General features: G+C 42.2%; 9 protein-coding genes across 14 annotated transcripts; 5 read left to right on the top strand and 4 right to left on the bottom strand.

The window, feature by feature from the left end:
• Positions 1 to 363: 363 nt before the first annotated feature.
• On the bottom strand, positions 364 to 2703 carry RB195_001692 (uncharacterized protein; the record flags this gene model as incomplete). 2 transcript variants are annotated; one of them, XM_064198599.1, is made up of 6 exons in its annotated part: positions 364 to 689; positions 807 to 957; positions 1111 to 1199; positions 1883 to 1986; positions 2364 to 2427; positions 2529 to 2703. In XM_064198599.1, the coding sequence occupies 6 exons, from the start codon at positions 2701 to 2703 to the stop codon at positions 364 to 366; spliced, it is 909 nt and encodes a 302-aa protein (XP_064054480.1). The 2 variants fall into 2 exon arrangements, with proteins under 2 accessions (XP_064054480.1, XP_064054481.1); XM_064198600.1 differs by having other exon boundaries at positions 364 to 715; positions 785 to 957.
• An 858-nt stretch (positions 2704 to 3561) lies between these two features.
• On the top strand, positions 3562 to 4771 carry RB195_001693 (uncharacterized protein; the record flags this gene model as incomplete). Its single annotated transcript, XM_064198601.1, has 2 exons — positions 3562 to 3695; positions 4279 to 4771. The coding sequence occupies 2 exons, from the start codon at positions 3562 to 3564 to the stop codon at positions 4769 to 4771; spliced, it is 627 nt and encodes a 208-aa protein (XP_064054482.1).
• RB195_001694 (uncharacterized protein) lies at positions 3840 to 4064 on the top strand (the record flags this gene model as incomplete). The annotated part of the gene is made up of 1 exon (XM_064198602.1): positions 3840 to 4064. The coding sequence occupies one exon, from the start codon at positions 3840 to 3842 to the stop codon at positions 4062 to 4064; it is 225 nt and encodes a 74-aa protein (XP_064054483.1).
• RB195_001695 (uncharacterized protein) lies at positions 4349 to 4771 on the top strand (the record flags this gene model as incomplete). Its single annotated transcript, XM_064198603.1, has 1 exon — positions 4349 to 4771. The coding sequence occupies one exon, from the start codon at positions 4349 to 4351 to the stop codon at positions 4769 to 4771; it is 423 nt and encodes a 140-aa protein (XP_064054484.1).
• An 809-nt stretch (positions 4772 to 5580) lies between these two features.
• RB195_001696 (uncharacterized protein) lies at positions 5581 to 6171 on the bottom strand (the record flags this gene model as incomplete). The annotated part of the gene is made up of 1 exon (XM_064198604.1): positions 5581 to 6171. One exon carries the CDS (start codon positions 6169 to 6171, stop codon positions 5581 to 5583), a length of 591 nt encoding a protein of 196 aa, XP_064054485.1.
• A 29-nt stretch (positions 6172 to 6200) lies between these two features.
• RB195_001697 (uncharacterized protein) lies at positions 6201 to 7758 on the bottom strand (the record flags this gene model as incomplete). Of its 2 annotated transcripts, XM_064198605.1 has the most annotated exons (3): positions 6201 to 6804; positions 7060 to 7248; positions 7313 to 7758. In XM_064198605.1, 3 exons carry the CDS (start codon positions 7756 to 7758, stop codon positions 6201 to 6203), a joined length of 1239 nt encoding a protein of 412 aa, XP_064054486.1. The 2 variants fall into 2 exon arrangements, with proteins under 2 accessions (XP_064054486.1, XP_013304006.2); XM_013448552.2 differs by lacking the exon at positions 6201 to 6804 and having other exon boundaries at positions 7198 to 7758.
• Positions 7759 to 8928: 1170 nt separating this feature from the next.
• RB195_001698 (uncharacterized protein) lies at positions 8929 to 11377 on the top strand (the record flags this gene model as incomplete). Its single annotated transcript, XM_013448554.2, has 4 exons — positions 8929 to 8931; positions 8992 to 9057; positions 10409 to 10618; positions 11261 to 11377. The coding sequence occupies 4 exons, from the start codon at positions 8929 to 8931 to the stop codon at positions 11375 to 11377; spliced, it is 396 nt and encodes a 131-aa protein (XP_013304008.2).
• Positions 11378 to 11554: 177 nt separating this feature from the next.
• On the top strand, positions 11555 to 13827 carry RB195_001699 (uncharacterized protein; the record flags this gene model as incomplete). Its single annotated transcript, XM_064198606.1, has 4 exons — positions 11555 to 11597; positions 12771 to 12862; positions 12953 to 13039; positions 13738 to 13827. The coding sequence occupies 4 exons, from the start codon at positions 11555 to 11557 to the stop codon at positions 13825 to 13827; spliced, it is 312 nt and encodes a 103-aa protein (XP_064054487.1).
• Positions 13828 to 14347: 520 nt separating this feature from the next.
• On the bottom strand, positions 14348 to 24015 carry RB195_001700 (uncharacterized protein; the record flags this gene model as incomplete). 4 transcript variants are annotated; one of them, XM_013448555.2, is made up of 10 exons in its annotated part: positions 14348 to 14461; positions 15140 to 15300; positions 15628 to 15752; positions 15814 to 15965; positions 16102 to 16230; positions 16883 to 17046; positions 17116 to 17268; positions 18164 to 18228; positions 18957 to 19045; positions 23755 to 23997. In XM_013448555.2, 10 exons carry the CDS (start codon positions 23995 to 23997, stop codon positions 14348 to 14350), a joined length of 1395 nt encoding a protein of 464 aa, XP_013304009.2. The 4 variants fall into 4 exon arrangements, with proteins under 4 accessions (XP_013304009.2, XP_064054488.1, XP_064054489.1 ...); XM_064198609.1 differs by having other exon boundaries at positions 16102 to 16233; XM_064198607.1 differs by lacking the exon at positions 23755 to 23997 and adding an exon at positions 20877 to 20903 and having other exon boundaries at positions 16102 to 16233.
• Between the last annotated feature and the right edge of the window lie 2167 nt (positions 24016 to 26182).

Here is a 26182-nt window from a genome sequence, read left to right on the forward strand (position 1 = left end):
GGCTAAGTCGTATTTTCGCACGAAGGAGACGGTGATCAGAACCACTACAAAAGGATGGCACTACTGAGACGTCGAGTAGACACCACCTCCGGTTGGTGAGTATGTGGTCGATCTCCGCAAGAGGGCGATTCCCATGTCCACCGACGATGACCTTTTTTCATGAAAAGAGAGTTACCATGAAAGAGGCGAGCGGCGGACAACAGCCCGGCGAGACGATTGCCATTTTCATTCCGGTCCCCTAGTCCAAATCTTCCATTCCTCTTCTGTGGCCTTTCCTAGTTTTGCGTTGAAGTCTCCGACAACGAATTTGTAGAAGGACTTCTCGTTGCGGATTACTTCCTCCAGCTCCTCGTAAAACGCGTCCTATTCGGGTTCATCAGCTGCTGATGTTGGTGCGCAGCAGTTGATGATACTGATGGGTTTTTGGCGCAGAGGGCGGAGGCGAAGAATGGCCAGACGAGGTGACAGGATCTCGTGAAAATCGACAAGATGGACCACAGATAGGTGCACAACAAAACCAACACCACCTACATTTTGCGACGTAATCTCGTCTCCACGAATGACGAGTGTACAGTCATTCATCTGTCGTACGTCGCTCCTTCTGCACTTGGTCTCCTGCAGAGCAATCACGTGAAATTTGATACGCTCTGCAGCTCCGAGAAGGACATGCAGGTCAGCGTTTGTGGACACTGTTCTCACGTTGTAAGTACACAGTCTGAGACACTCTCCATGGCGAGTCGTGCGTGTGTCGGCTTAGTTCAGCATCAAAGACGTTCTGAGCAACCTGAAATTTGATCGCCTCTCACCGCTCGCCATACCGTCCGACGTCTGAGACGGCAGGGCCCAGCGTGCATGGTACTGAGGCAGTGGATATGCTGGAGTGGTAAAAAGAATTTTCCCCAAACTAAGCAACCATGCCACGGCGAGCTTAGCTTTCACCACAGGTCGTCGCCCAACCTATATGGATCAGGGAACCACCCTGCGACATTTTGCCAAGACGGTGGTGAATCTTAGCAGTGGTTTACTCTTAGCAAGGCTTCCGATTCCGAGAAGTCGGAATGTCGGATGTGTCGAACTCCTCAGCTTGGGAGACCCTGCCGGAAGACGAACCTCCGCTGTGCACCGCAGTTCGACGCCCAGAGTCATCTCCACGCCACTTTGATGCGGTAAACCGTTGTGGAGGACTAAGAACGTTAGGACTGAAAAAAATCACATTGACAAAACCAAAAACGGAAAATATACTTTTATGGTTTATTTATGTTAGGGGTTTATCAGCCATTCTAGGGATCTCACTTGTAAGAGAGGCCGTGATGTTTCTCACTGAAGAAGGCGATAAAATTGCACATAGCTAGTGAAATCAAACAAAAAAAAAACAATGTATAGCACGTTGTCATACAACTAATAAGAGTGCTAGGTCGTGCTGGATCAATAAAAAGCAAATTTTTTTGTTTGTATGGGGAATCCAGAAGAAGCGCAAATTGAAGAGTGCTCAGCTCATAATAGATGTTTTTAATGTCTGAAGCACTTCTTCCAAGTTTAGTGTCTCCAAAATCCCATTTACAATCTTCTAAAGTCAGTCTCTTCATTAGTGTAGAGATCTTCCTCTAACATTCCATATTTTTCCCTTTCGAGTGAATTTTTCCAGAAATTTTCAGGTTTTTTTATTTGTTTGTCATGTATTTCTTTGATTTTTCCGAATTTTCATCTCTCATTCAAGAAAAGCTTTGACACAAAATGTGACGTTATGAAAAACGGCGTTAATTTTGTTTTATTCAGATGAATATGCAGAGCATTTTATGCTTTTCGCCAACTTGCATAAAGTTGCAGCCGAACTGCGTTGGTTCCTGAAACAATTTTTCCCATCAAGGTGATAGCGATCTACCTCCAGTTCCAGGCTCAGAGTTACTGACGTGTGGAAGATTCTCTGACCAATGGTCAACAGCGTTCGTAGTGAATTCATCCGGATTCAAACCGCTTTTCTCCTTCCTGTAAAAAGGAAGAACCGTATCTTTTAAAGGCCCTGTGCTAAAACATCCCGATTAGTCGAGTTTATTAAGGAGAGAACATGTTAACTGCACGATTAGCCAATCAGATTGTGCTGCTTGAACTCATACTTCAGAGACCTTACGGCTTTATCGTAAAATTTCGGTTTTGATGAGTTAGAATTAGTAATTAAACCAGCATTCAAACGTGAATTTTGTGGTGCACTGCCTTCAAAAGGAATCCACTATAATCACTAAAAAAACACTTGGAGTTCCAAAAGGATTTAGTGAAATAGACTGCTTTTGGAATCAATAGTTTTAGTTTGTCGACTATCGGGGACCGAATGGTTCTGCGTTGGTCTTCGCTATACCAACGATTACCGCAGTCGAGAGTTTCCTTGCTGTTGCAGGAAGCCGGTATGACCATTGAAAGAAAGTAAAGGTCCTGCAAGACATTACATTTTATAAATGCATCTATGTGTGTATTAATAAATCCAGTACCAATGTATGTATGTATATTCGCGGCTATATTATGAATAAACTCACCGTAGTAATCATGTCCCCCACAACGGTTTACCGCCTCGTGGTGGCGTGGAGGTGACAGTGGGCGTCGAACTGCGATGCACAGCTTTCGCAGCTTTCTCAGCTTGGGAGACCCTGCCGGAGTTTCATCCTCCAGCAGAGTCTCCCAAGCTGAGAAAGAGTTCGACACATCCGACATTCCGACTTCTCTGAACCGGAAGCCTAGCTAAGAGTAAGCCACTGCTAAGATGCACCACCGTCTTGGCAAAATGTCGCAAGGTGGTTCCCTGATCCATATAGGTTGGGCGACGACCTGGCGACGACGACCTGGTGAAAGCTAAGCTCGCCGTGGCATGGCTGCTTAGTTTGGGGGAAAGTCTTTTTTACCACTCCAGCATATCCACTGCCTCAGTACCATGCACGCTGGGCCCTGCCGTCTCAGACGTCGGAAAGTATGGCGACCGGTGAGAGGCGATCAAATTTCAGGTTGCTCAGAACGTCTTTGATGCTGAACTAAGCCGACACACGCACGACTCGCCATGGAGAGTGTCTCAGACTGTGTACTTACAACGCGAGAACAGTGTCCACAAACGCTGACCTGCATGTCCTTCTCGGAGCTGCAGAGCGTATCAAATTTCACGTGATTGCTCTGCAGGAGACCAAGTGCAGAAGGAGCGACGTACGACAGATGAATGACTGTACACTCGTGTAGAGAAGGTTCCGTCGCGAAGCGTAGACGGTGCTGGTTTTGTTGCGCACCCATCTGTCGTCCATCTTGTCGATTCTCACGAGATCCTGTCACCTCGTCTGATCATTCTTTGCCTCCGCTCTCTGCGCCAAAAACCCATCAGTATCACCAACTGCTACTCACCAACATCAGCAGCTGATGAATCCGAATTGGAGGCGTTTTCGTGGAGCTGGAGGAACTGATCCGCAACGAGAAGCAAAAGTACTAAAGGCTTCAGAAGAGGAGTCCAGGATCTGAAGATTTGGATTAGAGGACCGTAACAAAATGGTAATCGTCGATCCGGGCTGCTGTCCGCCGCTTTCCTCTTTCATGGGAATTCTCTTTTCATTAAGAAAGATCATCGCCAGTCGACACGGAAATTGCCCAAAGGCGCGACTCGTGCTGAGGGCGACCACATTCTCACCAACCAAAAATGGTGTCTATATGATGTCGCTTCAGTTGAAGTGAGCGTGGGGGCGCATCCCAAGCGGATTGATTAACGCCAGAAACTTTATCCTTTATCCTTTACATGATGTCGCAGTAGTACCATCCTTTTCTAAAGGTTCAGATCACCGCCCCTTTGTGCAAAAATACGATTTAGCCACGCGATGGAAAAGAACATCTGCTATCGACAACGAGGGAAGAAAGAAGTTGTATACGACGATTGCGTGCCAGAGGACTCTTTGTCCAAAGATGACTTGCACTTCGAGGAGGGCCTGAACGTAGACTACGGCCTGCTGCTCAGAGCAGTGCGAGCCTGTGCTAAACGTCCTTCGAAGCCGCGCGCAACATACTTGGATATAATTTCGAAGACCATCGAGAAAGGACTTTGAGGATTGATCCTAATGCGTATTGAGCGGTTAGTTTGCAAATAATAGCTGCAAGGACAAGTTCAAAGAAGTGCCGCAGAAATCTTCACGAATATAATATTCCGCTAACAGCCTTGCTGAGCAAAGACGGGACTAGCACGTCTTCTCGTCGTGAGATAGAAATCATTACGGAGAGATTCTTCTCGAACATTTTCCGTTTATCAACTCTTGGGTCAAGCCCGATCATCCCCACTGACGAAGCTCCACAACGGATTCTCCCTTCGGAAGTACGAGTCGCTATCAAGAGCATGAAACCTGGCAGAGCTCCCGGACCTGATTTTATATCAGCAGACTTTCTTCGGGCTGGTGACCATCCACTTCATGCAATCTTAGCAGCACACATGACATCCTACCTTCAGAAAGAAAGGATCCCAGACCAGTGGAAGACTTCGCGAACCGTTCTTATCCATAAGAAAGGTGACCGAGAGGACCTTCGGAACTACCGTCCGATATGCCTGCTGAGTGTGTTATACAAAGTGTTCACCAATATCATCTTCACGCGCATATCTAGGACGCTGGATGAGGCCCAGCCTCAAGAACAAGCTGGATTCCGCCAAGGGTTCAGCTGCTTGGACCATATCCAGACCGTGTCGAGGATCATAGAGGTTTTCGGGGAATATCCGTTTGTTCTAACCTTGGTCAACTATGAGAAACCTTTCGACAGCGTGTAATCGAATGCAATACTGCCAGCGCTGGTCGATCAACGTGGGGACCCTTAGTGGATGGATGTAAGTGAGGACATTAGCCAATTGCTACGATCGATGCGCCATTAAGACACAGGTCTTCCACCGCCCCTTCACCATACTTATTGGAAAGGTGGTACGACAAGGCGATAATATATCGCCGAAACTGTTTACGGCTGTATTGCAATGGATAATGATATCACTTTCTTGGTAAGAAAGTGATTATGTGACAGCGACATACGTGTTGATGGAAGATTCCTCTTCCTAGAAAAAGAAGAACTTGAAGGCTCCCAAGTTGTTGAAACTTCTTCATACGTATACTTCAGTTGTATAAAGGTGGAGAACGAGAAAGGGAAAAACTTAATAGAAGGATGAGAGCATCGTCGAAAACCCATTCGGACGAATCCCATGCTGGGCGGGGCGTGGGGTCACCTGATCTCCTTGACTCCCGTTGATCTTCGAACAGGTCGAGCGGGTGCCAGTAATTCTTCCACGAAGGGACATCATAATTTTCTTTGAAGAACTTCATGAAGAAATCTGACCATCGGGTCGGAGGTCTTCTTGTAGTGCGCTTAATATCGCGTGGAATCCAGTCGCTCACGGCTCTGGTCAACGGTTGATTAAAGCACATCGCGTGTCTGGCCCACCTTATTTTACTTTTCTTGGCAAACGCGGTGGTGCTCAGCATCCTAGCATCTAATCTTCGATCGCTGACGTAGGAGAGAACTTCGAATCTCTCACTTGCGTGAAACGAGATACTCCTAGCATCACTCTCTCAATTGCGCGTTCAATGACGCTCACCGCGTTTTTTTTTTGTGCTTGCGAAATGCCAAGGTTTCCGAAGCATAGATCAAAGCAGGAAGTACGGTGGTGTTGAAGAGGTGAGCACTGAGACGGGTGTTCCTGGTCTTCTTTACTACATCCTCGATGCTCTTATACGCTCCCCAAGCCGCTCGTCTCCTCCTGCCCAGCTCGGGGGTCAGGTCGTTCATCATGTTCAATTCCAGATCCAGATAAACGTGTCTGGTGCATTCGGATATGTTCGTTCCGTTGAGCGTGAATGGGACATCCGAGACCCATCCGTTGCGCATGAACATCGTCCTTTGCAGATTCAGCTGAAGACCGATGCATCCACATGTTTCGTCGAATTCAGTCAGCATTCGTTCCGCTTGGTTGATGGTAGGTGTTATCAGTACGATGTCACCAGCAAAGAGCAAATGGTGTAGCTGCCGGCCATCAACCTTCACTCCCATGTCGTCCCATTCCAACTTTAGCATTGCGTTCTCGAAAGTGGCTGTGAATATTTTGGGTGAGATTGTAGCACCCTGTTGAACCCCCATCTTCACGTCAATGATGATGCTCTTGTGGAATGGCGAAATTCTGGTCATGAAGTTGCTGTAGAACTCTCGAAGTACCTTTATATACCGAGTAGGGACGCCTTGGTTGTCCAAGGCTTCCCTACTTCAATCCTATTAAGGATCATACTTGTAAAAAGCTTGTAGATGACGGGCAGTAAACAGACTGGGCGATAGTTGCTAATGTCATGTAGATCTCCCTTTTTATACAACAACACGGTCTTGCTGGTCTTCCACTTAGGAACCTTGCATTCCGACAGGTAACGAGTAAAGAGCCTCGCCAGGGTTTTGATGAATACTGACGGAAGGTTCTTCAGATGTTCTGGTCTTATTCTGTCGGGGCCGTGTGCCGTACGATTTCTTACTGACATGATAGCATTTCGTACTTCGGACGGGAGAACCTCTGGAATGACTTGTCCGTCTTCCCTCAGATGGTGAGGAGGCAAGTGGACATGGCTGTCGAAGAGATCAGAGTAGAAGTTGTAGATGATTTTCTCCATCCCCCTTCTCGATGCAATGGTTGTTCCCTTTGGGTTCCGGAGAGCAGTCATCCTCGTCTTGCGACTGGCGAAGTCTCGACGGGCATAGCCGATGCTTTTCCCCGCCTCTGCAGCTTCAGCCAGCACTACTGCTCTTCTCTCTTTAAGGTCTTCCTTTATCGCCTCTCTGCAAAGCCTTGCGAGCTCGGACGTGAGTTCTTGGTTCCCGGCGGCTCGTGCTGCCCCACGCTCAAGAGTTTAAAGAGACAGGCATCTCTTGGTGGTTTTAAAACTATCAGCCTTCTTCGCGCAGTCGTGAAGGTGTTCAACGAGCCGGTCATATTCCTCGTCGATGTTGTCCATTATGGAATCTTCCCAAAGCCGGCTAGCGTAGGGAAGAGATCCCAGTTAATGATAGTTCTGGAGATTTCGCTCTCTGAACTTGGCAACTTTCTCTGCTGCCCTTGTGAAGGAGGATCTTCCTCGGAAGAGGCGATGGTCCGATCCCGTATAGAACTTTGGTACAACAGCGACGTCCGTCAGGCAGAACCTTTTGTTGACGATGATGTGGTCTATTTCATTATGGTACCCTCCACCGCGACTCCCACGTCCAGCGTAGAGAGGAGGGCTTCTGGAATTGCGAGTTCCCATGGATGGTCTTAGTCGTCATGATGAACTCGGAGAGCCTCTCCCACTTTTCATTCCATTGTAGGCCGTGGGTCCCGATGTGAAGTTCCTCAGGCGTTCTTCTTGGGCCAACTTTGGCGTTGAAATCACCAAACATGACCTGGTAAAAGGCATGATCCTCTCGGTAGAACTTCTCCAGGTCCATATAGAAAGCTTCGACTTCTTCTTCTTCGTAGTTTGATGTTGGAGCGTAAGCGACAAAAATAGTCAAAGCTGGTGTTGAACCACATCTTCTCATCCGCAGACGTCCGATTCGGGTTGTAAGTTGTTCGAAAGAGTCGATGTTCTTTGCAATGCTCGTGTTGACGAGGACGCCAACTCCACGAATACCTCTACTGTCGCATATTCCTAAGAACAGTTCTTCTCCAGTTTCATATATGGCGTTGAGAAGGTGACGTCGTCTCGTCTCGGTGAGTCCGATGACGTCGTACTTAATCTTCTTGGCTTGCATCATCAGATCTGCGATGGCCGCTTACGATACAAGCGTACGTGCGTTATAAGTACAGATCGTCATCCTGGTCCTTTTCCGTTTCGGTAGTCTATATGACTCCTGCAATCCCATCATTCCTGGCGCTACCGTAGCAGGCTTTCCTCCGGAATCAAGAGACTCTTTTCTGTTACTGTGACATGTACTGTAAAATTTTAAAACCCATGGGCAGGTTGCAAGCCTCTAGTCCCATGAGTTTTTGGGAGAACTTCCGTTCTCCCGGAGTGGACATGTGGAGCTTATTTGTTGGAGGCGACTCCAAACCGCCTCCCTTGCACCTCCCAGTCACTTGGTTGCAGGCTTTTGGCCGGACCGACGTGCGGGATACAAGGATGTCATGAGTCAGTCTTGGGTCAGCAGAAACGGAGTCCATCCCCAGAATCCACCCGCATCTCTGGGCAAGCACAAGGCCGCTTTCGGTCCGCGATTAGCTCCCTATCCGCCACCTGCCATGTAGCCTCGCGACTAACCGGCTGTGATCCCTTTAGTGAGCGAGATCCGTGTGGGGATGCCTTTAATTAAGTCAATCCTCATAACTTTGAAACATCCTCACCTCGCGCTCACACTCGTACTTAAAAAAGCCAAAAATACGAATACACACAGGGATAGTCTTCGCAGGGGGCCCAATATCACCTCAACAGCTCAGGTCCTGGGATTCTTATGCCACACAAGGACCATACGTGCACCCTCCTTAGTAGCTCTCATCTGGAAAGGACTAATGACGGTGCAGCCAAATGAAATGGATACAGCAACATATTCAAGAAAGTTTCCCCGCAGGTGGTGTGAACTCTCCGGGATACTGCCGCTATTGCCGAAGTCTATTTCTGCTTGTACGAGTTTCGTTGCCACGTCGCCATTTCGCTGCGTACATTTCGCGACAGGATTATAGCTACGCATTCGACGTGCGTAGTTGCCAGTTTCCGTTGGTAGTAAATTCGCCCAGGTTTCGTTCTTTGTAGAATTTTTCGTCAATAGCTAATTATTTCGGTGTTGTTCTGGGGTTTTATGTCATTCTTGTTTTTCTCCTAACGGATCTTTTTTTGGAGTGGGTTGTGTTCGTGTTCTCCACAACTTTAGAGTTTGCTTGTTACATCGCTGATATTTCATATTCCAGGCTCCGACATAAGCTTCTAAACCATGGTTAGTTACATCTGATCAAAAATTCGAAGTTTGGCTTCCATTGTTTCTTCTCGCATTTAGGGCGACGTCGTTACCATTAGGACGAGGAAAGTGCTGTCCAACCGTCTCCTGTATAGGAAACAGATGGTTCGTGGCTTTTCAACAGCATTTCTTCAATTTTTTTTTGTTTAATTGCTATTTATTTCTTGTTGCGATGACACCTGTATTTTACTTGTTTAACGTTTTGATGTTTTTTCTTTCAAATTTTGTCTCTCCGTTAGTATTACTACGACAGTTCGACGCAGTTTAAATTACGGCGAGTGCTGGGGAAGCTCATCTTTCCCTAAATTCAACATCCTGCCAATTGTGACTGATGAAAAAGTTTAGATTTAGAGTTTCTCGAGAAAAATAATTAAATCAATCGGGTCTCTAAGACTTAAACATTAGTTTTAGAGGATCTATGACATGTAAGCTAAAGTCACTAAGAGAAAAAAGCAAGAGAGAGCGTCTAGAAATAAGGGCGCCACTGAGTGGCCTCCGCCAACTATATTTCCCCTTTTTCACAATAAATGTACCTTGTAACTTATTTGTTCTACTCTTTTGAAAATCGGGAGTACTGATGACGTTATTACGAAGTATTGAATGCTTTTAGGCCGCAATTGTTTCGATTTACACGTATAATTTCTTCCCTACTAAGTTTTATCTATTTGGGTTTCTATTTCAGTAATCTAAGTAGCTCTATGTTTTGATTCTAAATAATGATGGTCTCTTGGCGCTGGTGTGGCTTCTTGGGACTCTCACGAAGTAATTGTTTCCTTCTTATATTTTTCTAGTTTTTTTTCTATGAACCTATAGATACACGTAAATTAATGACAATTAAATGGTTTTTTTTCGCCCATCGGCTTAAATAGTTTTCTGGCCTCTGATTTGTTTTCGTTACTGTGTTTAAAGTTTCATTGAGGTAGTTATTGACTCTCTACATTCTAGTTGGCTTAGAGCTAGCTAGCTTATCGGTTTACTTGTTCAGTTTTGTGAATAATTAAAAATATAAATATGTGCTGTGACCAAATGAAAGGTTACGAGGTCAGTCTTTGGTCACATGAACCAATATTTATTCTTGGTAATTAGGCCGTAGTAGGTAGGTAGTTTGGCTGGAATAAATAGTCAACGGCAATCTTCTTTTTGTTGCAGTTAGGATTTCTCTGTCATATTTTTTTTTCTCGGGAATACAACTAGAACTGATTTGTCAATGAAAAGTTTTCTGTTAGTGAGATCATATTCTGAGTGTTCCGAGAACATTTGATGCTGAGTTATATGTGAGTGTGAGTGACTTATATGTATATATAGTGACCGTGTGTTTCTGAGATTTACTTTTCTAAACATTGCTGACTTTAACTTAGTTTAGTTTTAGACTCAGTTCATGATATAATATATAGAAGTTGCAGCAGGTGATTTCTTTGCATATGTATATGACACTCATCTTGAGCTTCCTTTACAGGTTGTTGAAGTTCTACACCCTGGACGCGCCACTGTTCCTAAGACCGAAATTAGAGAAAAAATTGCCAAAATGTACAAGACTACTCCGGATGTTGTTATTCCTTTCGGATTCCAGTCCGCCATCGGTGGTGGAAAGACCAAGGGGTTCGCTCTTGTATATGACACTCTAGATTACGCGAAGAAGTTCGAACCTAAGTTCCGCCTTATCCGTGTAAGTTTCTTCCTAATTATTTCTTGTTTATTGTATCATTACTTTTTTGTCATTTCTACGAATAAATTTCTTTTCTTTCGTTGCTAGTTGGGCGTACATCTTTTGATGTTTTTTGCCAGTAAGAAGTCTTTTTTCTGGTTTACTTTATCAATAGATGCGTCCAAAGTCTATGATTTTGCTCAATTAGTGCATGTGATTACGAGAAACTAAAACTTGAAATCAACAACGCAACATGCAGAACCTAAAAGAATGTGTTTGACGCATTTTTTCCATCGTACAGTGATATCAGAACTGTAACAACACGTTTGCACAATGTCTTCAGCTTAGGTAATGGGTTCTTTGCTTTTCTCCCTGTCTATTTCCTCAAAAAGAACTCTGTTTCCATGTTCTATAGAAAAGTAATATAAAAATAATTTAGTAACAAAGAAAGCAATAGTTTTATATCGTACCATGACCATTGCTAAGATAGTTTATCGCGATTGTTCATTGATGAGGATATGTGTCCTCTAGCAGAATTATATTTGTGTTCTGCAATTTGAAGATATTCCGGTTTCAGCTTCGTCGGTTAGCGTTAAAATAATCCCTTATATTTTTGTAATCTAGAGTTGCCGTTGGTAATACATTGACAGATGTGTTTTTCAGATGGGTTTGGCAACAAAGGTTGACAGAGGTGGTCGCAAACAACGCAAGGAACGAAGAAACCGACAAAAGAAGGTGCGCGGTATCAAGAAGGCTACTGTTTCGGCTGGAAAGAAGTAAATCGACATGGCTCATTGTTGATTTGTTTGTTATATTAACGTTATAAAGGCGTTGAAATAATTTCTGTCTGCACAAGTTCGGTCGAATGCCTATCTGTATTACGCGGACTTTGAGAGTGGTATTGTTGAGTTAAGAGTGAAGTTCTTTGCTTACGGTTGACGTGGCCCTGCCGCGACTATGTCCTCCAATGTCGGCACCCAACTCGACGATATTGCAAAGTGTAAGTTTTGTTAGGCACTTCTGATGCTTTTTCCAATACATATTAAAGGTTCACCGATTCTTTGCATAACGCTGTATTTTCCACTGTATTTGGGGGTTTTTGTTTTTGTGTCGTAGAAGTTTATTGGCTTTCAAGCTAGCCTATTTTGAATTAGATTAGTCATCTATCTGAAATTGTGTGTCTCCAATGTTTTAAACTGTAGTTACGAAATTTCTGTAAGAGAGATCTCACAGACGTTTTTTCGTTCTGCTAGATGGTGTTTCATTCACAACTGAGCACAGTTGTGAGCACCGAAGGGACTGTTGTTGGCTGCATTCTGGTACGGAAGTTAACGAACGAAGCCACTTTCTGCTCTATGTCGCTTGAAATGCAAAATAACATTCATGACAACATGAGCGTGCATTTGTTATACAGAACTGACTGTACTCCTGCGTTCTGACTGCTCAGTTAAAGACGAGGATGCATATTGCATTACATAAGGACGCTAATTGTCTTGCTCATGTGCCCTTCGGAAATCCATAAGCTGGTTTCTTTTTTGGGTGACTGGGTAATAGGGATTGTTCAGGTTTTCGATTTATATTGAGCACCTAGATCTTGTAATTGATTAGGTGTGACGATGCGTCGGTGTTTACCCAAAAGAGTAGGAATAATTAAGGTGCAATCATCCCTTTGATGTTTCCAGTGCTAGTACGAATGCTTCGTGAAGTTTTCTTTTCATTGCAAGCGTTGCGCATTGCAATATTTCTATGAATGTTGTTCTCAGAGAACTGCTGAGCTGAATTTTTGAATCTGTTGTTAGTGTTGTTTAAATTAAACTATTAGGTCCTGACCATAAACGACAGAAAATGTGTTGTTCTTCGCTCGATGCTGTGCAGGATACAACATTATCCCAAAAGGTGTTTGAAATATTATTATAGGTAGCTTCTGTTTAGTGAGTGCTTTGTGTTCATTGGTCAGATTCACAGAATTTCTTGGACACAAAGTTATGTATGTTGATTAAACCGCAGTTCTGCATCAGTTAACTATGATTATCTTTACCTAACTTTTCTTTCTCTGAGAGATGGTAGTCACAGGAGCTCATTCTTCCTCTCAACACTTCATTTTGTCCACTGCTCAGTTTTTATTTTAGTTTCGAAATGACTCTAATGATAAAACTTTTGTTATTCTTTGCAGACATTGACCGACTGAAAGAGCAGAAGCGGACGACCGAGAAGTGCATATCAGACCTCGAGAAGGATCGTTCCACACTCGAAGAAAGGATTGAAGTATGTTCACATACGTTAACAGCTGTTGATATTTCAATGTTTTTAATAGATTGTGGATTCATGAGCAAATTCATGCTTTGCTTATTATAGGAAATGAGAAGAAGGAAAGATGAGTTGGATGACAGACTACGAGTAGAACACGAACGGCTGCAACGACAGGAAAGGACTATTCATCAGGTTAGTTCCTTAGTTTGTAATGGTACAGTATTTCCCTAGAATAGTTTATTATTCATTAGCTTGTTACCTGTGTGCTTCTTCATTTCCGAAATTTTCTCTGTTGATCATTTCCAATTACATACCTTCTAAACTTGTGTGTTGCTTTGTATTTACTTGCTTTTGTTTGAAGGCAGCGTATCACAAAATTGAAGTAGTGTGGAGACTCATTGGAATGCATAAAGTTTGGAGTGTAGGTTACGAATATGAATGTGACCCGCTCAGTTTCCTTTAACCGTGCAAAAACTGCTTGGAAAACGGCGTTTATTCCTACGAGACTGGTGAAAATGCGCCTCTCTTGTCCACGCACCGCATCCACGAGAGAGCGGTCGAAAATGAGTGAGGTTTTTTTCAGTAGTCTACTCAAGTAAAGCCAAAGAATGGGTTGGTGAGAAACCAGCGCGTGCTCAAGACTGACGCCTTTTCACGCACCTCGTAGGGAAAATCGTTCCCGCGCCGTTTTCAGGGCAATTAGGGGAAATTGAGAAGAGCTACGCTCCTATTCATAATCTACACCCCGAAGTCTTATGTTTTCCATCAGGTTTCCACACTATATTAATCTCGTGATACACTACTTTACGAATGAAAAGTCGGGGACTTATTCCTGACCAATATTTCTTTTTGCCAAACATGTATATTGGACGCCATTTGAAGATACTCAGGGAGAAGTCACATACGCAAAATTGCTGGAATCATCTCAAAGTCTTGTCGATTTCATGAGGAAGGAGTATCAGGACACTCGCCGCCAGTAGTTGCATTGCTGTATATAACAATTCTCCTTTTCTCATATTTTATCATTTCTGATACTTTTAAACTAAATAAGTTCAAATACTGTTTGTATGTACTTAAATTTGATTTGTATTAAACAGGTGCTATGAGTACCACTCCATTTCACTTGCGTATCTACCTTGCACATCAAAATGCATCTCACTTCGTTTGCGGTATCTCACTTATGCTATACTTCAATGTATGCTGTGAATTGGGTCTGTTTCACTTGCCGAACTGATAAATTGTTAGATTACTGTATACTTTACTTTTTAAATAAAAAAATTGGTGTATAATCGTCCAACATAATTTTGTTTGGAGAACCCGGAAATATATATATATATATATATATATATATATATATATATAAACAGAATAGACAGACTTTGAGAATAGCGAAATTCTCGAGTATAGAGAGATAACAAATCACAGGCTACAGTAGTGCGAATCACAAATGACAAATCACAATTATGAGGGCAGGATAGTAAAGAGTAGAGTGGTACTAGCTTACTTAAGACTAGACCTCACAGATCCGACAAGCTCCATTGGTACACCGCTTAGCTGTTGTAAATCGGTAGGAGAGAGGTGTTGAATCACCGACGACTCCACTTGGCCGATATACTAAAGCAGAAAATTAGAAAATAGGAAATTCTGAAGAGTTTCGCAATATGTGAAGTTTCGCATTGATAAATTTCAAAGTATTTCAGCTGGATAGGCGTAATCACGATTGAATCATTTCAAGGCTAAATTACATTCATGTCAATGGTTCAATATTATTCGAGGTAATTATACTACATTCTACTTCATTATACTGCGGTGTTCGCGAGATATTACAGTGTGGCTAGAAAGACCTCAAGCATGTCACAGCAGCTAAGCTGCTCGTAGTGGCGCGCTGGATCTCGGAACAAGCAGTTAGTAGGGGGGACACTCGCTTTCTGCAGACGGATGGCAGAGTTGAGAAAGGTCCGACCTCAGTCGAAGCCGCTAACGTCGTCGCGCCACTTCCTGCACAATCGATTACGCAATTGTACAGGTTTTCAGATTACTTTGACTCAATTGTATAATGAATTTCTCAAAAGAGTGATTTAAACAAGTGATTTAAATAATCTTTGTTCTGGTTTGAGAAGTTGAAGCATAAGCGCGGAGAGCTACGGGTTCCCAGTTGTGCATTTCAGTGTCAAATCGTGGAGACATCATTGAGGTTAGAACTGGTACCCTTGAACCTGTTTTATTTTGCTTGTTTTATTATTTTGCTGGCTGATGATGTTATAGAGATCTCCTAATCAGAAATAGACTAACCGAGAGCGTGGGAAGGAGAAGAGTGGATTTCAACGCTCGAATGGAGCGTTGAATTGGGGAGAGATTGGCGAAGCGCCGTTCAATGTGTGTACTTAGTCCTTCAAGTAGACGATCCCGAACTCGACTACAGATCAACGCACCATTCTCCGAAAGAAGACAGTCTGAAATTGGTCACATGCGCCACTTTCAGTCCTTTTTTTTTGAAGGGAACACTCGTGATAAAACAATTCACTTGGAAATTAATCTTCTGAGAATTAAAAAAGATTTAGTCACTCGGTTAGTCTTCCTTATAATACAGTTGGTATTTGTCCTAATCTAGCTTAATCTATGGAATTCCGAGGTGTTAATTTAGTGGTACTAGTAGTGGTACTCGGGAAAATATCGTCAATTCTTTCTTTGATGACTTCAATTAACAGTAAGTGAAACACAACGCGAGAATTCACTTGTTTTCGTTTTACAAGAGGAAGGCAACACTGTTATGAGCCTACCTTGTTGGAACAATGAAAGGGCTTTGAGCAAGCAGTATTCTTCTTCTGCCATATCGAGTTCTATCATCGGCTTTACGATGAGATCCATAAGCTTTTTGCAAACAACTCCATACGAAGCGACCCACCTAAAAAGTCGAGTCTGCTATTATTAATGAAGTACAAATTTGGACACAAAGAATTCTTTACCTTTGTTCCATTCTTTTTTGCTCTTCATCGCTGTATGGAATGTAAGCGCCGTTTCCAAGAGGTATACCTACTGCATGTTGATTATGCTGGTAACATTTAAAGGCGTAGACGATCCATCCAAAAGTCATGAAATTTTGCTTGAAGAGCTTCGTCTGGAAAGAGTTAAGGCTAGTAAATGATAAGCGTGCATAACATTGCGCATATTGAACTCTTAAACAGTTGAACCTATCTAGATACCATTAAATTGAAATAAAAATAATCTACACATCAAAAGAAAGCGTTGCAAACCTGGTCGCTCAGCGAAAGCACACGAAAGTCCGGGATACCCATGGCCCAGTCGGCATGCAGCACGAATGCTCGATACCATTGCTTGTAGAGATCATTGGCTTCCATGATGCGAGTGCATGACCAGTCCATCTGCTAACAGCTAGTGAACTCGATTTGAACATTCTTAGTTGCGCGCAAACGAAATCAAAACTTTCTTGCACATTACATTATACCAGTGTACCTGCGCAGACGTCACTGATTGTAAAACAGTAGCGGAGGGAAGAAAAACCACTGAGGTAAATTAATAAAGGAACGCTTCTTTTCCCCCAACTAGGTGAAAATTCCTATCGATTTTCATGTCTGTCCTATTAGTATTTCTCCAAATTCATCTTCTGCAATATTGACCCTACTTTATAGGTTATTTTCAGTTTTCAGTTTTCTTTCGAACTGGAAAGGCCATTTTTGGCAAGCATGTTTTTTCGGATCTCCACTGATCTCTGCTATAGTAATCTTATAGAATAATTTGATGTATGTGGCAATTATCAGTACCGATTGGTCGAAAAGTCTCTGGAAATCATTGTCCATCCGCTTTCAGTTACGAAATAAGTCTTAGGTGTGTATTGTGTTAAAAAAGGATCTATGGCACTGTACTCAATAAGTGACGACCACACGACGTGTCTGCCTGCAGTGGGCGGTACAGTAGTAACGCTAGTGGTCATATAAACCTCTTCATGCCGATTATAGCGCTACTACAAAAGCTATGTACCGTAAGTGAAGCAGAAATGAACCCATAACTACTGACCGGAGATCGCTTTATGACAAGCTGTGGGTTCTGTAGTCCGAATGTTATCGAAATGTCACGACTCCATTCGCCCATCACGTCGTTTCCCTTCACATCATCATCCGTAAGCATTTCTGTTTGTTTCTCTAGAGCACAAAGAAACATTGTGAGAGGATGCTCCTCAGCTGAAAATTTGTAAATCACGCCGATCTCGATGTTTACGGGTTCAAAATAGGTTTCTTCTGAAAACTGACACTGTCGTTTACCGCTCTCCGAATCCGAACATTGCACGTCTAGAGTACGTTCTATTCGATCTTGCTTATTTCGTTCCTCTCTCACATGCTTAGGGTTCATTCCTCCTTCGAGACAATTTCTCAGGCGGCAAGCACGACATCGGTTTCGAGATTCTGAACAATCAAGTTCTCATAAAATCAAATAAAACTATTATTTTTGGGGAATTTTGCCTCTGTTTTGTTGCTTTTGTTGAATTAACTGGTCTTTATGGTCGCTACAATGGCACATGTTTAAGTTGGTGAGGATCTCTCATATCTATAGCCAGAGAGGATCTTTAAAGTCAAGTGGGAAGTAATGAGCTGAAGTAATTAATTAGGAATTTGATTAACCAAATTGCTAGTTGTGAGTAAATCTTGTAACTTTTTGTTTTGAATTTTTCTTTTTTCTATCTTATACGAGAATGATCGTAATAACATTGAGAGCAAAATATAACAAGCGAATTGTGAACTTCTATGTACAGGAATAAGTGTGTTCCTAGATACTTCCTTCTCTGTTACCTTAGAGTTTGAACAATTAGCCTCAAACTTCGAGATTATCAGTCCATACCGCTCATTATTATTCGCCCCTTCATTTTTTTTAACGTCGCAACCATAATCATCTTGAGCTACTGTTGTAATTACAATAGTAGCTGCTAAAAGGGGGCAGCTCTTTCGATGACGTCAGCATGCTAGTGAAGTAAGATGCTAGTAGGAAGGAATATATAGTTGTTAGTATCAAAAACCATTTTCAAGTAACATTTTTCTTGAAATTTCCTTCGAAAAAACTACATTATCACCCTCAAGTGAGATCTCTGCAAGAGTTTCTCGCATCAACTGGCTGTTTTGAATGGTGCTGTACGGGAGTTTGGGAGATGCTTTCATTGCTTTCCAATAAAGCACTGCTCAGTTCACAGCAAAAAGAAGCCACGAACTCACCCCTGAATATTTATTTCCTCCTTCTCGTGATACTCGGTGTTTGCAAATGGCAAACCAATTTCTTAAGCGTCTAAGAACACTAAAAAGCACTAACCGTTGGTGATATCGCAATTGTTATCAGCACTGCAGATGTAGTTCCTGCCCTCGAATACGCTTCGCCTAGAAATTGAAGCTTTTGGAATGATTTCGATTTTGAGCGATTCTTTGATAGAAAAGAGAAGTGCAAGTTTCTTTCGATCTCGTCCGAAGTGCAAACTTCATTTCACAGCAGTGCACGTATGGACTGGATGAAAATATCTATTAATAGGGAGAAAATAGGGGCATTTTAAGAAATACAGTGAAATATGTTAAGAAAAGTAAATGAATAGTTCCGTATGGAATTTTCCAGATAGGATTTGATTCTGCTTCTGATCTTTTGGTCGTGGTTCGGAAAATTGAACATTGCGATACAGGATTTGCTTGACACAACGGAAACTACCTGTTGTGTCCACTGTTTCCAAACAACTGCAGGATGGTGCTTCTTCTTCATTTCTTTTCACTAGTTTAGTGGAGGGCTCACTGACTACTTGATTCAGCGGTCGCAAGTCTGGTAAGGTGAGTTCAAACGGAATTTGCCCCTCCCACCTCAAGTGACCACAAATAGGTGCCCTTTCTAAAATTTTTAATATTTTGACAACAAGGTGGTCCATTGATGGCTCATGCATTAAAATATAATTTTTCTATAGATACACAGTCCGTTGCATATTCACTACCATAAAATAATCGTCTAAAACAGACGGATTTGGTATAATAATGCGCAAAAGGGGTGTTATTATCAAAATTTTAGTTGATCTTTGAAACGAGCGGGTGAAAATATGTTTTCATGTTAACGGAGATACAAATAATACCTAAAGAATGCTTTGCAGCCATGGCATGAACTCGCTCCATAGTGCACACGTATGGAAGATTCGCTGCCGCATCCGACACAACGGTCACGCTGAAATATGTCTCATTTGTAACGCCACGTAACATCGAAGTCTAGTAATGAACGCCAGGCATGAACTAGTCCACCTGGGTCATTCTGGAGCATTTTCTCTAGTCGTTTCCCTGGATTTTTTTTTTATTTTGACAGTGCATCAACTTATAACAGTGAGAACATTCAACCCTAACCCTGTGTTTCTTGTTTTTTCCTTTAAAGGCATCACTCCACGAATTTGAGGTGGTACGGATTTCAGGTGGGTATTCGTGCACGGGATCGTAGACTATGGGGAGAGGGGTGATTCCGTCCATTTCTTCCTAATTGCCGTAAAAAACTGCCCGGAAGATACGGTTTCGAGCGTTCCGGCACACTATTTCCCACAAGGAGTTCGATTGGAGCGCGCCAGCCCTGTGCACGATCTTCCGGGCCGTTTTTTACGGGAATTAGGAAGAAATGGACGGAATCACCCCCTCTCCATAATCTACTATGCCGTATACGAATACTCCACCTGAAATTCGTACCACCTCGGATTCGTGGGGTGATGCCTTTAAACGAATTGTAATAATCATAAACCAAGTGTGGTATTGAGCCAGATCCAAAATTTGGATGGTGGATGGACTAACAAAAACAACATTTATCAAAGAAGGTTTGAACAGACCGTCAAGAAAACGTTGGACATGGGAAAACTTAGATTTTTTTTTTCGAAGTTTTTTTTTTCGGGAAGTACGAAAGACACGTTGATTTCTTTTTTGTTTACCATTGATTTGAGAAAGATTCGTGAAGTAGTTCTTAGTTCACTTGCTATAGTGCTGGAGAAAAAAACGCGAAGTTTGTTTGACTCGCTGATTTCTGCTGATCTGAAAGCACTTCTTAAATGTGCAGTCACTACCACCTCTAAATATAAAAGAATTGGGCTTCTCATTTGCTTACAAGACCCTTTATCGGGAAGAGAAACGTATTTCTGCTTGCATCCGCTTTTGAACTCTCTCCACACATGCAAGCAACCCCAGTGGAGAAGTACTTTCAAATTTTGTGTTTTGATAAGCGATTGACAAACCTTGAACTTTGCGATCTTAGTGAATTAATTACTTGGTGATGACCACTGTAACAAAACCCTTTTTAATCTCTGGTCATTTTCTAACGAATGAATAAGGAAGATTACTAACAATACTGAATTGTCACTATTAATGGATAAGTGGAGATCCTAAGCAGTAATCTCAGGAATAAATGGGATTTTGCAAAATTGCGTTACTTCGCAAACTGAGTTCTATAGCTTTTATTTTATTCTTCTGATATTCTATATAAACTATCAAATCACTTATTTGCATGCTACCTTTAAAAATGACTGATGGAGCTGTTATGAACCTCATCTTCTCTAGATCCAGCGGACATAAAGAATTAGCGTGTCTTTTGACACTTAGTTTTCTTCAACATCATGTAGCGAGCGAGACGGGGTTAGCCCTCATTTTGAGATTCCATGTCTATAGTTGGCAGTCAAACGAAATATCCCTGGGCGTTCGGTACGGTATCACTGGAGTTTTTTTCTTTCGAGAGACCTTGCTCACAAGGCATCGCGTAAGCGGCTGCACTAGAAGCGGTGTTGGAATCGAGGTGGGACCTGGCGAACTGCAGAGATGGGTGGCGGCGGCGAGGATTCCTACAGGATCCTAGGTATGGTAGGTTGGCTTTTTTTCAGGCACGTTTGATATGAAATGGAAACTGATACGGAAGACCTTCAAAACGACATGAACCGCATTTTACTGTCGCTTGTTTGCGAAAAATCTCTGTACGTATGTCCAAAGAGGATTTCGCCTGTCTCTGAGGATTTTTCTTGAAAGGAAACACCCACTTTTCTTGTAGAAAATATGCTAGCCATAGCTAGAATAATCGTTGTTCCTAAGAAAACAGCATTTAATTGCGGGAAAGAGGGCGTCACATCGAGCAGTGATTTTGGGTCCGTGGAGCCCCGCCCTTTTCGCCATGACTACGGGCCGAGAACGCAGCGCCGTTGATCTTTGATCGATGACTCATCGGCTAATTCGAGCGAGTTTTTCTCATAAGAGGCACACGTTTCTGAAATTACGAATTGTTGTCAATTACTACACGAAAAGATTGGATTTTTTCGTCAGGCGGAAACTTTGACAGAAAACTCGACGTTTCGAAATTTATTTATTGAAGTGCCTCATCTTTAAAAGCATTATGAAGATGTCTAATGACCAAATATTTTTCTTATTGAAAAAATAACTGTTAAAACTTCTCTTTGAACGATTTTTCTGTTCTCTTCGCTAGGTTTTTTCTTCCTCGATCATCGGCATTGTTTTGCAAATCTTTGAATTTATGAACGGCAAAACTGTTCCCTGTCATTTACGAGAGATAATATTGCAAAGCTGCAGAAGAAAATGCACTACAGCCGAAAAAGAAGCTAAAGAGCGGCGAGCATTTGCTCCTTGAGATCCTACCGTGGTTAAAATGAAGGGTTCACGATCTGTTCTGGTCGAAGTTGAACTTTTGGCCCTGCTCTAATACACTTCTAATATCTCGGAAATTTAGCTGCGAAATAATGTCGCCGCCACATATCTATTTTCGGAGATACGATCGTTAAAGTTATAAACTAGTAAAAATTTAGGATGGGATTCCAAAGAATCGTCGCAAAAATGCACAATCGTAGCAGCTACTTTTTTCCTCTTGATCTGATGTGCTTATTGAGAAGTTTTGAAGCCTTTTTAATTGAAATATTATTTTTTTTTAATTGAAATAGGATTAAATATCGAAAATCCTTTCCGAATCAAAAAAAGTATCAACTAATTTGAAAACGTGCGCAAAGTAAAAAGCCGTACATAAATGTTGGATGCAGCTTGTTTATCCTTGCATTTAAAGCATGCTTATTCTTAAAACAACGAATATCTTTGCCAATTACGTCTCCTTTTCCTTTTTTCGGTCTCTTCTAACTGCCCATAATACATCTTGTAATAATCCGCCCAAGTTTAGGGTTAAATCAACGAAAGATCAAAGTACTCATGGCGACGACGTCAAGAACGGGATATTTACATAACTCCCATAAGTTCGTGCGATCGTCATGTCGTCGTGATTTTCACATGCCATACTCGCTTCTGTGTTGTGCTCTGTGGGAGTTCCGCTTAAGGGTGCTATGCTTGAGGTAAGAAGAGGAAGGAGAAGTAAGTAAACCAATTTTTAAACATTCAACACAAAAATAGTTGCAAACAGTAGCCGCTGCAAGTATTTGGTCTCTGTAGCTGATGTTTGAATCAAGAGATTTTTCTAGGAATGTAGCCAAAGTTCTTTTTTCCAGCTGCATTGCAATGCACACAAACATCGGATAAGTGACGCGATGGGAACGAGTTTCGTTTGATCTTCGCACCTTCAACTATGCCCTATCGCGACCTCCATCGGAACGATGCCGCTACGTGCAGAGGGCGGAGAACTAACGATACAGTGCATAAATGTAACAGGGCTTCATGTCCATGCCGTTACACTTCAGGACTCGAAGGCAATTTTTGGGGAGTGGGAAACATGGAAAATTGATAGGATCTTTTAAAAAGGACTCTAGCACAAAATTGTAAAAAAAGTTCCCTAGTAGCTATAAAGACTGATGTAGAAACATCTGAGTGAAGGAAGTTTTTTTTTTGCATTGAAGAATTCCCTAGTCGACGTTGGAAACATTATCCACTCAAAGCAGATTCATTGAGATACGACATTTACTTTTATTTTTACTTTTTCCTTTATTTCAACCACTTCTTGCAGTCTTTTTTGAGGATTTGAATACTGTACCTCGTACTTTCTCTGCGGTTGCGGTATTCCTAGCATTTTCGATACTCTTGAAGTTTTCTTCCGTTGCTTCGTAAAAACGTCGGAAAAGAAATATCCTACTATTCTGTGATATTTTCTGGAAAATTTTGGAGTGTTTTTGTCAAGAAATTGCCTAGAACTTGAGTTATCTTTGGAGATTATTAAAATTCGATGCTCATGTACTGATACTGTTGAAACAACGCGAGTGATAGAAACCCTTGCAAAAAAAAAAAAAACGAAAATTGAATTCTGTTGGTTATTCAGTCAAATGTGCTGTTAAACAATAGTGAAACACTTAGAAGGTTTTAAGTGGGACAGAAGCATGGTCTGTTGTACGAGAATATATAAGACAGGTAAACACGGTTTGGAAGTGAGCTCTACTCCGACTAATGGCAGAAACTCAACAATTTAACCATTTTAAACATTTTAGATTCTGCTTTGAGCATCATTTTAAATCTCCGAAATATCCTAAGGATGGGTTTTGATAGTCCTCTAACTCCACCTTTATAAAACTTATTTAGATGAATTATAGATTATTTTCAGTGGATAAAATATGTAAAAATATTGTTAAAATTCCGACTTAAAACCTATTCCAACAAAATTAGAAGGTGCTATTTTTCGGATTTTTGAACACTATTTTACATTAGAGGACTTTTTTCCATGGATGTCCAGGAAATCCACAACTCCTTCTTCCCTCATCCATTTGAATGCCCTACCTGGATTATTCATCCGTGTATAAACCCTTTTATTCGAAAAAGAAACGCTTCAGTCAGCACATGACATGCACGTGAACTGGACTGAGGAAGTAAATGCTGGAGGTCGAAACGGCCGACGACCGGACGACATCGTGCGTGATCGAAAATGCGTTTGCAATTCTTGCAAACTCCCGCAGATGTTCTCGAAACCAAAACTGCGCGTACCTTCATGGCGGAAGTAGGTGATCCATTTGAGGTGCTTGGTGAAACGGCGGCCATATCGAGTGAATCCTCCTTGTTAATCGGAATAAGCAGTGGATTTTGGCCCACAAAAGCCATATGATGAGCCAGACTGACCGTATCCAACAAACTGTTAGATACCGAATTGATGCTATACGGTAACAGTAATGGCAAACTCGGTTGCGGTTGTTGCAATGGTGGCGGCGGTGGAACAGATGAAAAGATCATCGCTTGGGGTCGAAACATCAGGAGTACACAGCGAGATACTGCGTGCCGCAAGGAGACGGTAGAGACTAGAAAATGTGGTGATACAGTACGGACAAAAAACAGGGGATTGCGAAGAGACGGATACACAACGAGGAAGGGTTCAGCCGCAAAGGTCTGTCAATACGATCAGTGATGGGAAGATCGAAAAGTGAGAAGAGAGTGGAGCTGTTGAGATGATTAGGTGATGAAAAAACAACAAAATCGTTTTTCCTCCCGAAGTAGGACACGATAGAACTATGAGAGTTACATTTTGATGTGTTCGTTGCAAAATGAAAAGTTTCGAAGATTCGAAAATCTCTGTCTGCATTCTTAGTTTTTAGCAAATCTCTCTGTGGTTTTTTCTAAAGATCAAACAAACAGCTTACACTTAGTACAAAAGTGGAATTCTGTTTTTTTTTTCGAAATAATATGATTAAAAGCTATAAGATCTTTAGAGGACGAATACGCTGTTCAAGGTTACAAAACAATGCTATAAGAAAAACGATTTCTTTCCATTCATGATCGGATTACAGTAGAAAACGTGGTACTTTTTTGCTTTTGAAACTGCCACAAGCTGAACAGAATCAACAGCACTATCACAATAGTGAAGAACGCGCAAAACACTTGTAACGAAACATTAAAAAATTAAGATAATATTCTTTACAGTCTTTGAAAAAACAGTTTAATATTAGGAGGACTAGCACTTTTTTTTCTGAAAAGATTATTGTTATCGCATTATTATTATTGTGATCTACTCGCATTTCAAAAATAAGGGGATCGCTTATCAAGCAGTTAAACTTGGAGACCATCATTGTTCATCTAGTCACCATTATTCAAATTTTAATTTTTCTGGAGACGTTTTACAATGCAATAGCTCCAAAATTTCTGGAAAGAACAAGTAACTTGTTCATGCCACCGAAGTTTTGCTGAAGCTTTATTATTGGCCTGACGTTTCGACAAACTCGCCTTTATCAAAGGTCTGAAAATGGTTCGAAGTATCGATTTAATGCATATCCCATCAAACTCCTCCTCTCTCCCTACCAAGCCTCGACATTGTTCTGGGCACACTACGCAAATGGAAAACAAACTGACCATTCTCACCGACTAGCGGTGAACCTGGTGAACCGCCGCGATCTTATAGATTGTCATCGAGGCGAATGAGATCTAGATCTACACACTATGCAGTATGGTTAAGCACCGATGTCTGGATAGTGTTAGAGGCATCACTCCACGAATCTGAGGTGGTACGGATTTCAGGTGGAGTGTTCGTATACGGCACAGTAGATTATGCGGAGGAGAGTGATTCCGTCCATTTCTTCCCAATTACCGTAAAAAACGGCCCGGAAGATACGGCTTCGGGCGTTCTGGCGCACTTTTTCTACAAGGAGTTCGACTGGAGCGCTCCAGCCTTGTGCGGCGCCGCATCTTCCGGGCCGTTTTTTACGGCAATTAGGAAGAAATGGACGAGATCACCCTCCTGTCCATAATCTACTCTCCAGTATAAGAATACTCCACCTGAAATCTGCACCATCTCAGATTCGTGGGGTGATGCCTTTAAGGAACTGCATGTGGGACAATCTTGTAGTTCTCAGAGCGCTACGAACGGCATAAACTCATTAGTAATTGACTAGCACTTTAAAGGTTGCATACCATGACATGACATTTATTTCTCATGGAAAGTTTTCTCATAAGGTGTTGGATTGCGGAAAACCTCACGGTGCCGCTCATCTTTCCGTGATGGTCGTAGGAAAACCATGAGAATCGCTTTTGTTCCTACGAGGTGCGCTAGAACGCGCCCCTATGTACACGTTCCGTGTCCCTCAGCAGTTTATTCATTAGTTAACTTGAATAGGCCTTTGAGAAGACCTCATTAATCCTCGAACGCCAGCTCGTCGATGCGGCGCGTGCACGAGGTGGCGCGCTGCAATGCAAGGCGTAAAAAATCGTAAAAAGTACGGCGGCCTCAGGACCGTTTTTCAGAGCGACTACGGAGAGATGAGCGGAACCATCTGGTTTTCCGCAATCTAAGACTCTGTACTGAAGCTTCCGATGGGAAGTCCATACCACGCCAGATTCGTGGTATGCTGCCTTTAATTATTCATGGATTATTATTCATTATTATTATTATGGATTATTCCTGACGGAAATTCAGAATGTTTCCAGCGCC

Source organism: Necator americanus, chromosome IV (genome assembly GCF_031761385.1).
Source record: "Necator americanus strain Aroian chromosome IV, whole genome shotgun sequence".
In the NCBI taxonomy this organism is placed as follows: Eukaryota; Metazoa; Nematoda; class Chromadorea; order Rhabditida; family Ancylostomatidae; genus Necator; species Necator americanus.